The 12,054-nt window shown below is 41.6% G+C and overlaps 1 protein-coding gene across 1 annotated transcript; it reads left to right on the top strand.

Annotated features, from left to right (window-relative positions):
* Positions 1 to 7,942: 7,942 nt before the first annotated feature.
* LOC126583545 (cyclic nucleotide-gated ion channel 18) lies at positions 7,943 to 12,027 on the top strand. The gene is made up of 6 exons (XM_050247959.1): positions 7,943 to 8,617; positions 9,262 to 9,474; positions 9,584 to 9,897; positions 10,391 to 10,502; positions 10,661 to 10,897; positions 11,026 to 12,027. The coding sequence occupies exons 1-6, from the start codon at positions 8,141 to 8,143 to the stop codon at positions 11,812 to 11,814; spliced, it is 2,142 nt and encodes a 713-aa protein (XP_050103916.1). The 5' UTR covers positions 7,943 to 8,140; the 3' UTR covers positions 11,815 to 12,027.
* Positions 12,028 to 12,054: the final 27 nt, after the last annotated feature.

Here is a 12,054-nt window from a genome sequence, read left to right as displayed (position 1 = left end):
GCATCCAGGGACGCCACGGGGGTTACGACCCGTCGACTTATCAGTGAGTGGGCAGTTTTGTTTTCGTATTACCTATATACTACTGTTTTTCCCAGAAAATGTTTTATATGAAAATATGTTTTGAACATGCCATGCATAGAATTATTTGAAAATCATGGATTGGTTTATGAATTATATGATTGATATATGATGCATACATATTGCATGGTGCTGTGGAGGCAAAGGTAAGTCAGGTGAGTTCATTTATGCATTGAATTGGTTGATGTTGATATAATTTGAGCTCATAATCTGCACCCTAGGTGTTAGTGCTTATTTTATTCACCACACCGCACGCTCGCCTTGGATCCAAGTAGGTGGATGTCGTACAGACCATGTGAGGGTTCCGACATGCTAGTCGTACAGATCACTAGGCGTGATTCCGACTAGTGGGTGACCTTAGTTATGCGCGCTGATGATATGATGAGAGAAGCACTAGAGCGTATTTTTACACCTTTCATCGTATAGACTACCTTACGTAGTTCCGAGTGATGTGCAGAGTAGGGCCGTATAGGTCACTGTGGTGACTCCGGCTTAGTGGGATTTGAGCTATTGAATTAATCGTATAGGACCAACTGCAGGGTCTCCGATTGATTCCTTATTTCACCTGATTTATATTTTGATTTATGGCATGGCATGTTTCTTGAAAATGTTAAAGATTTGAGATTTTAAATGTTGAGATTTTATATGGTTATATATTTCTGGGAAAGTATACAGGTTTTTACGGCGAGGGGATATAATTGTTTTAATGAAATGTTTTGGAAAACTAATTTGTTTTACTGACCCACTCATTTTGTTTTGCGCCCCTCCAGGTTCTAGTTTAGCGGTGGTTGGCTCACGAGGTCCTTTCCGGCTTTCTGACAGATTTGGGACATGTAGGACTCACCTGAGGGTGATGTATTCTTATTTTAGTCCTACTTGACTGCAGATAACCTATGCTCTGAACTTATGTGGTTACTTGTAAACTCGTCCGGTTATGTCCGTATGTGGTTATGTTAAGTTTGGTTTGAATTTCTGTTGTTATATGTTGTTATTACGCTTCCGTGTCGTGCTTATGGTTACGTCACGCCCACGTGACGGCCAGCACACCTGGATCCTCCGGATCAGGGTGTGTCATACCCACTGAGATAATTACAAAAGAAAAGTAGAAAAGAAAGAGAAAAACAAAAGTAAGGAATAAACATTCTACCAGAATGATGTAATTTATTATCTTTCGGAGACATATGTATAAACCCCATCCGAGGGTAATATGTATAAACCCCATCAGAGGGTAAAAAAAAAAAAAAAAAAAAAAAAAAAAAAAAAAGAAGAACAACGACAAGCCCAAAATAAATGGGTTGGACTGGAATGTTGTGGAGGGCGAAGGCCCATAAGCCCAAAATCGCTCCAACCAGGCGATCAAAAGTACGCCCAGTATTCCAAATTATACATGAGCATTACTCATGTCATTCATACATAAACATTCATGAGCATCACTCATGACAATCATACATAAACACTCATGACCATCATTCATGTCAACATTCATGAGCATCACTCATGTTAACATTCACGAGCATCACTCATGACAACATTCATGAGCATCACTCATGTCAATCAACATAAACATTCATGAGCATCACTCATGTCAATCAACTTCAAAAGCTTCATTTACAAAGCTCTAGCTTCAAAAGCTTCATTTACAAAAGCTCCAGTTTCGAAAGCTTCATTTACAGAGCTCTAGCTTCAAAGCTTCACTTGCAAAGCTTCACTTACAAAGCTTCAGTGCAGGGTATACAAATACCACATCCGAACAACCGCCACTTCGGCCCATACATGGATTCAATTTGAAGTCTCCAGCCAACAGACTCTATTGACCGAAGACTTGGGGGACTACATTATGTACCATATATTGGGCCTCAACTGGGCCTCATAAAAAATACTTGGGAGACTCTAGCCCATCACTTATGTATTGAGGAGCGAGCCCTTATTCTATAAAAGGGACTCCTTCACTTTTAGAGAGCACTCATGAAAAATACTTGGGGGACTCTAGCCCATCACTTATGTATTGAGGAGTGAACCCTTATTCTATAAAAGGGACTCCCTCACTTTCATTGAAGATCACCCATGATTTATGTATTGAGGAGCGATCCCTTATTCTATAAAAGGGACTCCCTCACCACCATTAGAGAGCATCGCCGCCTACTGAGCAACCGTCTCACTGCGAGCATCAACTCTAACCCATCACTTATGTATTGAGGAGAGAGCCCTTATTCTATAAAAGGGACTCCCTCACCTTCAAACGCCACAAGCCGAGCCAACCAAGGCAACACAAGCTACAAGCAAAGCGGCCTCGCAGCATGTGCTACTTCTAGTTGAGCATCATTTCAGATTGGGCACCGCCTCATATCAAGCATTAGTTCTAGATGACATCTAGTTACTTCGGCCCACACATGGACTGAATTTCAAGTCTCCAGCCAAAAGACTCTCTTGACTGAAGACTTGGGGGACTACTGTTTATACCATATTTAGGGCCTCGTATTTAGATCTCGTACAAATACTCAGGGGACTTAAATGTAATTATGGGATAAAGGAAGGGGCAAATATGTAATAAGTGAGGAGTCCTTATTCTATAAAAGGACCCCTCACCCTCACAATTGAAGAGGCCTCACTCTCACCCTCAGAGGCCATTTCTGAAGCCTCTCACCCCCTCTCAAAGCTTCCTCACACCCCCTAAGCTCTAAGCTCTCTCTCCCTCTTCAACAGAGAAACATAATACAATCAGTGTGGACGTAGCCCAAACCTTGGGGTGAACCACGATAACTCTTGTGTCATTTACATTTCTTGCAGATTCACGGTCGGATTTACGTTGTTCCAAGACATCCAGTTTTGTGCATCAACAACACTGCTCCTCGAATCTCGAGAGCCAGACCCCCAGCATGATTACTTTCTCAAAAATCGATGAGGCATCGTTCTCCGAATCAATCGAAGAGGCGCTCGCTTTCTTAAAAGCTGGGCTGCTCAGAGACCACGAGGGCCGATCTCAGAAATCGAAGAGGCACCTACTTTTCTAGCCTTGTCAGCACCTGTCACACGCACACTCAGCTTTGCAGAAATTATGGGCATTCTGTCGAAGACTTCTGGTGAAGTAGAAAGCACATGAATCTTACTGTTCAATCACCCACTTCCCACACGCAACAATAGCTCATGGGTACCACAGATAACTTTGCCAAAGTTCTCTGCCAAAGTTGAGCACGTGAAGCTTGCAGCTCCCACTACATTGCTCTGACCAAGAAAGGTAAAAGAATAGCAAAGAAACAGCACTAACAAAGTTTAGACACATAAATTTTGAAGGTCTAGCTACCATATTATTACCCACAAATGTAAAGGAACAGTACCACTGCTGGATAATTGAAAAGTCCCTGTGTGTCAACCTCTGTGCTTCGTGGCAAGGTAGACTAGCAAACATGCCCAACCTTTACTCACATTCGAGAAAACACTCCCAACAAGATTGCTTGCTCCAAAATCGAAGGGGCACCGTCCTCCGAATCTCGAGAGCCAGACTCCCAACATGACTACTTTCTCAAAATCGAAGAGAGGGTAAAGGAACGGTACCATTGCTGGATAATTGGAAAGTCCCTGTGTGTCAACCTTTGTGCTTCGTGGCAAGGTAGACTAGCAAACATGCCCAACCTTTACTCACATTCGAGACAACACTCCCAACAAGATTGCTTGCTCCAAAATTGAAGAGGCACCGCCCTCCGAATCTCGAGAGCCAGACTCCCAACATGATTACTTCCTCAAAAATCGAAGAGACACTGCTCTCCGAATCTCGAGAGTCAGACCCCCAACATGATTGCTTTCTCAAAAATCGAAGAGGCATCGTTCTCCGAATCTCGAGAGCCAGATACCACAGACCACTTTTTCAAAGTGCTCTGACAGAGTTAAAACATGTGAAACTGGCAGCTCCCACTACCGTGCTATGACCAAGCAGGGTAAAGGAATAGCATTACTACTTGTTGTTAGGGAGACTCCTATATATGTCGACCTCCATCCCCAACGGACAGGCAGACCTGCAAAAATGCTCAACCCTTCATCATATCTGAGAGGGCACTCCCAACGAAGCCTTTCGAAATATTCAGCTTTCTTTCCACCGGATAATACCTCTGCAAACAAGCTATACTAGAGCAAGAATATCTCATATCATCAGGGTTAAAAGCAAGAGTATCCCATATCATGCTTTTTCCCTGTCTTTTCTTTTGGCCTTGTTTTTACCTGCAAGACAAGGAGAAAGAGAGCAATCAGTCAGCACTTGGAATCAAGCTTCCAGCCAGGAACTGACTGCCTGGAACCCCTTACCTGATTACTTACCTGGCATTGCTCTCGAGTACTCATCTTCAACATCTTATGTTTCCAGGGAAGATTCCGCATCTGCTTGAGGAACAGATAGGGTAAGTGCGAAGGATACAAGGAAGCATGTGGAGACAAGCGTAACAGCACACGTGCCGATACATCCATTACTCTGTCAAAAGCAAAAGTATCCCATATCAGCAGGGTGGAACGTACTCTAGATTTGATGGACTTGTTTTGACCCTCAAATTCTTCAGTCGGCCTTATACTCTGGAGGAAACCAGAAAACCCTCCAGCTCAGTTCAAGAATAAGCCTGTGGAAAGTTACTTCTTCAAAAGCAAAAGTATCTCATATCATCTCTTCTCATTTTTCTTCTCTTTATCCTTCATGCTGCTGCAAGATGGGGAGAAGGTGAACAATCAGTCGGAGCTCTGATTGCTTACCTTGTCTGTCACCTCTTTCAGCAGACCCCCTAGCTCGGCGACTTGGGGGACTCCTACTACATGGTTTGTATCGCGCTTGACCAAGCCTGAAACTACAAGTAAGCTTCAAGTGAAATTGATACATTACCTTGTGCATCTCCACCAGTTAAAGATACCACCCCTGGATGGAGGAAGAGTACTTCCAGAGAAGATGCCACATCTACCTATGAGACGGATAAGGCAAGTCAAGACGACACCACACTCCGATACTTAGAAGTTTCGTGATTACGAGATCATTCTCCCACAATATTTCCTAATGTCATTTGTACTAAATCATTCACTTGTACTCACTAAAGGAGAGCTTGAACCTATGTACTTGTGTAAACCCTTCACAATTAATGAGAACTCTTCTATTCCGTGGACGTAGCCAATCTGGGTGAACCACGTACATCTTGTGCTTGCTTTCCTATCTCTATCCATTTATATACTTATCCACACTAATGATCGGAGCAATCTAGCGAAGATCACAAAAGCGACCGTTTTCGCTACCTAGGATCTATCTTGCAAGAGAACGGAGAATTAGATGGAGATTTCAACCATAGAATACGAGCTGGATGGAAAGAGTGCATCTGGCGTGTTGTGTGACCGTCGTAGGCCACTGAAGCTCAAGGGAAAATTTTATAGGACGGCAATAAGGCCAGCGATGTTGTATGGCACATAATGTTGGGTGGTGAAGCATCAACACGTACACAAAATGGGTGTAGCGGAGATGAGGATGCTTCGTGGGATGTGTGGGCACATGAGAAAGGATAAGATTGGGAATGAGGATATCCGAGGTAAAGTAGGAGTAGCCGAAATTGTAGGAAAGATGAGAGAAAATCGGCTCCGGTGATTTGGACATGTGCAAAGAAGGCCGACTGACGCTCCGGTTCGAAGATGTGACTACGGGACAGAGGTTCAGGGCCGAAGGGGTAGAAGAAGACCTAGGAAAACTTTGGAAGAGACTCTAAGAAAAGACTTAGAGTACTTGGATCTAACGGAGGACATGACACAAAACCGAGCGCAATGGCGTTCTAGGATTCATATAGCCGACCCCACTTAGTGGGAAAAGGCTTTGTTGTTGTTGTTGTTGTTGTTGTTGTTGATGTGATCCAATGCTTTAATTACATCTCTTCTTCTTTTATGGGAAAAGGAGTACTAGAGGGATATCCACAAATAAAACAACAACCACCAATTTTATTCCACTAAATAGGGTCGGATGTATGAATCCTAGAATATCCTTGCGCTCGATTTCGAGTCAAGTCTTCATTTAGCTCTAATATACTTCATATCTTTTCTTAAGGTTTATTTCCCAGCGCCTTTACCCACCCTCCGTCTCATACATGTGCCCAGGTGTTGAAAATATTACTGTTCCCTCATGTCTAAGATTCATTTGCAAATGCTTCTTCTTGTTTTCTAGGAAAAAATAAAAAAGAGTTACTTAAATCTTATACAAGTATATTATTTACTCTAATTACAGCAGGCAAACGACTGTCATATGACTCATATCCAGCAAGCCGGCCAATACTAGAGAAAGTTTTATTCTAATTAATGCATAATTTTTTTTCCCTGATAAATACTTTTTTTCTTTCTTTCTTTATAAAAAAAATTCTGAAAGGGTGTTATGCTCCACAAGAATATTGTTTCTGAAAATTTGTTTTGACTCTTGATTTTTTTTTTTTTTTTTTTTTTGCTTGTTTGGACTGTCGGGATGTGTCATCACTTGTTTCATCTGATAACAATCAAAGAGCTTTCATGGCAGGCCAGTCCCTAGTGTTTGTTGCGTCTCTTTTTCTGTCTGTGTAGCTAAGCCAAAGAAAGTTTTCAATGTGCCAGAAAAACAGTCTGATACACTAACTATTCTCGACACAGCTGGGTAGGGTTTCCTAGCTAGGCAAGCCGGTGGAACAATAGGCCCCAAATAATGTCTGCATGCGAGTGTGTGGTCAATTGAAGGTGCCCATTTGCTCAAGTAATTGTTGATTGCTTTTCATGGAGCTTCTAAATCTGTGCAACCACAAATTCAGTTCACACAGCTGGTTCCCAATTTTTATTTCATTTTTATCCGAAATTTCCAGTTTTGCTTTGTAATTCTTAGCTTTCATAACCCGCTTGGGTCAGCACACTAGTAAGGGTAAGTGGAAATGATGTCGTGATCGGTAGGAGTTTGAGTTTCAGGGTTCAAAATTCTCGTTTGTAACAACAACAAAAATGCTTTTATTTCTTTAAAAGCAAGAAAAAATATAGATATTATAGAAATTTGTCAAAGTGGGCTTTGATATATCTCAATCTATATGAATATGTCATGACGCAATGACAAATAATCCAAACCCAAATTGTTAAGGACTCAATAATAAGAATTGAAGCGAGTTGTTATTTACACTTTGCTATTTTATTTGATCATCTTTGTCATCTATGGTTTAGTATGTTTTTTTTTCCTGGTGAGGAAAGAAGTAATGGCAGGTATGTGAGGAACAAAAAATGGCTTATCACTTTGTAGCAACGACAATAATACAGATAACGCAAGCTTTATTCAGTTTATAGGTGGATATTTATGTCCCCGAACAATCTATAACTCAACTCTAAAAATGGGCCTCTTTCAAAATTGAAAAAATAAGTATTATTATACTAAAGGATAGTTCACGTCCATTACCTTATATTTGTTTGTTAATCAAGTCCTCAGCCTAATAATTCACTCACCACGATTGAGTGTGTGTGTGTGATGCTAATACAAACTCTAGTTAATGCCAATACTGACATATATAAACCATAAACTTTGCCACGAAAATCTCATTTCTGCAAGGATGGTGATGTCCTTTGATCTTTTTTTATTCATTCAATCTGACGTAGAAAATTGAAAAAAAATAGTGTAAAAAGTAAAAAATAATATATAAATAGCACGAGCTTTTTCAAAGGGAAAGAGAGCAAAACGTAAACACTAGCTTAAACTATTTGAAAGAGTGGACCTAAACGTGATACCGAAGTCCACGCTTTTTCTCCCGTTTCCCGCGAAAATCTCAACGGTCTAAAAATAACGAAACCCTTTCTTCCGAATCTGCGTCCTTTCTCTCTCCCACCCTCTCACCTCCATGCCATTGTACGGATTTCTCCATCTCTCCCTCTCTCTCTCTCTCTCTCCCCATCAAATCACATCATCAATTGATCAAGGTTATGAAAATTTGAATTCCAGAAATTCTCTCTTTAAGTTTTCGCAAACAATTTTCGATCTTCGTGTGCGTGTGGACGTGGAGATCAGTACCACGAGGTTCCACACCGCGGAATCCGAGTTTAACCCCGGAGTCCGCCATGGAAGATGAATAGAATAATCCCCACGCCGGCCGCTAAATTCCGCCCCCTCTACACCGACCCTAACTCCGCCGACGTCTCCTCCTCCGCCGTGCCGGACGAACAGAACCCGCTCACAATCCTATGGAACCACCAAATCCTCGACCCCGACAGCGATATCGTAGCGCATTGGAACCACATCTTCCTCGTCATCTGCATTCTGGCCCTCTTCGTCGACCCCCTCTATTTCTACCTCCCTTGGGTCGGCGACACAGCTTGCTTGACCACCGACAACCAGCTCGCCGTCGTCGTCACCTGCTTCCGCACCCTCACCGACCTCTTCTACCTCCTCCACATGATCATCAAGTTCCGCACCGCCTATGTCAATCCCAGCACTAGGGTTTTCGGCCGCGGTGACCTCGTCACGGACCCCCACCTGATTGCCATCCGCTACTTGAAGTCCGACTTCATTGTCGATCTTGCCGCTACCCTTCCGGTCCCCCAGGCATGGCATTCAAACTTTGATTTTATTATAAGTAATTAGTTTGTAATACTTTTCATGTCATTGAATTGAATTGGATAACTCGCTAGATTCAAAGTACGTTGAAGGAAGTAATGGAGCCGAGCTTCCCAATTTTGTACAAGTTGAGGTAGAGGATGAATTGGTTACGAAAGAAATTGATAATTGAAGTAGAGGACAAAATATGGAAGTTGGCTTCATTTGAATGATTCGTCTTATATGATCGAATTCTAGCCAAATTTTGGAAGTTAGGGCTCGTTTAGGAGTTGATTCTGCACTTTAAACACAGGAGGGTTGTTTCTCCATAAAATCAATTTCGCGATTTCTAAAGTGATTTACGGAGAAGCATATGAGAGAGGTGCTTAGTGATTCTGGCCTTCTTAGAAATGGGATTCATTTATGAGAAGCCACAGGAGAGGTACTTCAACATTGCCTCCCGATATCCTATCCAATCATAGCCACCAAACACGGGCGATTTTAATTTGTGTTTTCCTTTGATTGCTTGCAAGAATCATGTTTCCAGTTGACACCGATAAATTAGTTTGGAATGATTCTCCACAAAGCGTAGTAGAGTATTGCTTTTGAGGATTTTGTAAACAAAAGTTTGCTTTGCTTGACTTGTTGCGCAGCTTGTAATCTGGTTGGTGATTCCAGCAACGAGGAACTCGAGAGCTGATCATGCCAACAACACTCTGGCACTGTTCGTTTTGATTCAGTACATTCCTCGGATCTTCCTCATCTTCCCGTTGAATCAACGTATCATAAAGACAACTGGTGTCGTAGCAAAGACTGCATGGGCGGGAGCTGCGTACAATCTCCTCCTCTTCGTTCTAGCCGGCCATGTAAGCAACAAAGCAATCATCCATTAATTATTTACTTTTGATAAACTCATCGATTCAGCTAATTACTTTGGTTAAGTTAATTGAACACTAATTCCCTTTGCTGTTATAGATAGTTGGTTCTGTCTGGTATATATCGTCCATAGGGCGGCAGTTCTCTTGCTGGAAATCCTATTGTAAAGAGGAGAACTCGAAAAGGATTGTTTCTTGCCTCACAAGTTTTCTAGATTGTAGTAGTACAGAACTACCAGAACGGAAGTACTGGGTCAACGTCACCGAAGTTGTTAAAAGTTGTGATGCAAATAATGAGAAAGCCAAATTTAAGTTTGGAATTTTTGGGGATGCTTTCAAGAGTGATGTTGCTACTACAAAGGACTTCTATCCAAAGTACCTGTATTGTTTGTGGTGGGGTTTAAGAAACTTAAGGTATCATTCTAATTACATGTTATAAGTCTGTAACTGCTATGTTACGCGAATCTTTGCTATCCATTCGTTTTCTGTGGAGAAATCTAAGCTGCATCTGTATTCACTTCTGACCATGTTTGATTACTGAATCGATTTTGAAATTTGTATTCTTGCAAAATAGTTTGACAAATGATTTTCTCAACCAATGCTCTATAATTTGCCATAGAACTAAATATACAGATACGTAACATATACATCGAGTTCCACGATCTAGTTGATCATGATTAATTGCTTTAGGAACAAGTACATATAGGTGTGCACACATGAATGATGCACCTATACAATAATTATTGGCAATACACACACATTCGTGGTCTGTGGAGAAACCATCTCTCTCTTTTTCGGTTATTCCTGTCAAGAAAGAATCGATGAATGCCTGCTTTCAAGTGTTTTATGATAGTATTTTTAAGTACTCTACCGCTGGTAGTTCTGATACGGTCCTTTCTCTTTGTAGTTCATATGGGCAGACTCTGAAGACGAGCACGTACTTTTGGGAGATAATGTTTTCCATTACACTATGTCTCACTGGTCTAATTCTGTTCTCATTATTGATTGGCAACATGCAGGTATTGTCTGAGTTTTTATCTTTCAGCACCAGTACTATTTATGTAGTTATATGTTCATCTTGTCAGGGTTGAAGTTATATAGATCAACTGCGATTTGATGAAAGGTGTTTGCAAATACTGATGCTGTCTAACTGATACTTGATTTCCCCTTGTTTCAGACTTATCTGCAATCAATGTCGATAAAATTCGAAGAATGGAGGATTAAGCTAAAAGATACTGAGGAGTGGATGAGGCATCGGCAGTTACCTGAGGATTTGCGCGAACGTGTTCGTAGATTTATGCAGTACAAATGGTTTGCCACAAGAGGAGTTGATGAAGAATCCATATTGCGGTCATTACCTTTAGACCTCTGCCATGAAATCCAGCGGCACTTATGCCTTTCGCTTGTTCGTCGTGTAAGTCTCTGTCATGAAACCCAAAACCCTATCATTGGATCAATGGATTATGTATGCAACTAAAGCAGTTGAATTTTCACGAATGGAGGTATTCCTACTTTGATAAATCCGATTCTGTTATTTTTCAGGTTCCTTTTTTTTCACAAATGGATGATCAGCTTCTCGATGCCATATGCGAACGTCTTGTCTCATCCTTGAGTATCCAAGGCACACATATAGTTCAAGAGGGTGATCCAGTAAATGAGATGTTGTTTATCATTCGAGGGAAACTCGAGAGCTCCACAACCAATGGAGGGAGGTCCGGGTTCTTTAACTCCATCACTCTTGGACCTGGTGACTTCTGCGGCGAGGAACTGCTGACATGGGCCTTGATGCCAAGCTCTAGTCTCAACTTGCCTTCTTCCACGCGGACAGTCAGAGCTCTTACCGAAGTTGAAGCTTTTGCACTTCGAGCAGAGGACCTTAAATTCGTTGCTGGGCAATTCAAACGCCTTCACAGCAAGAAACTACAGCATGCCTTTAGGTACTATTCCCACCAATGGAGGACATGGGGTTCTTGCTTTATCCAAGCCGCTTGGAGAAGGTTTAAGAAGCGAAAGATGACGAGGGACTTGGCTATGCAGGAGAGCTTGTACTATATGCAAAATCCAGGCCAAGAGGAAGACGGTTACTACTACTATGACGAAGAACAAGCAGGTGGAAATTATGAGGGTGATGCGAGTGGTGAGAGATCAGGAGAGAATGCAAGCAATTTGGGCCAAGGCCAACATCTTGGGGTCACATTTCTCGCTTCCAAGTTTGCTGCAACTACAAGGCGAGGAATTGCGCAGAAAGCTCAGGTGGTTGAAGCTGCTTCTCCCAGTTTGGACATGCCTCGGTTGTTAAAGCCAGATGAACCTGATTTCTCTGCAGATTGAGACAATATACGAAAATGAATGATCAGGGAACAGGAAAACGATCTAACGAAATAATAGTTAGGAACAAAAATTTGTTACAATGATGTAAATTTATACTGCAGGTAGATTAGCAATGACCATCAGTTTTCTAGTTCTATAATGTTAAATTATTCGCTCTTATATATCGGTATAATGACCTGTAATAGATGAAATATATTAACCACTGTTCTCCCAGATTCTAGCTTATGGTATTTGAATTTA

This window comes from Malus sylvestris, chromosome 9, assembly GCF_916048215.2.
Source record: "Malus sylvestris chromosome 9, drMalSylv7.2, whole genome shotgun sequence".
In the NCBI taxonomy this organism is placed as follows: Eukaryota; Viridiplantae; Streptophyta; class Magnoliopsida; order Rosales; family Rosaceae; genus Malus; species Malus sylvestris.
The sequence above is the reverse complement of the archived record's forward strand: the minus strand, read 5'-3'. Positions and strand labels throughout refer to the sequence as shown.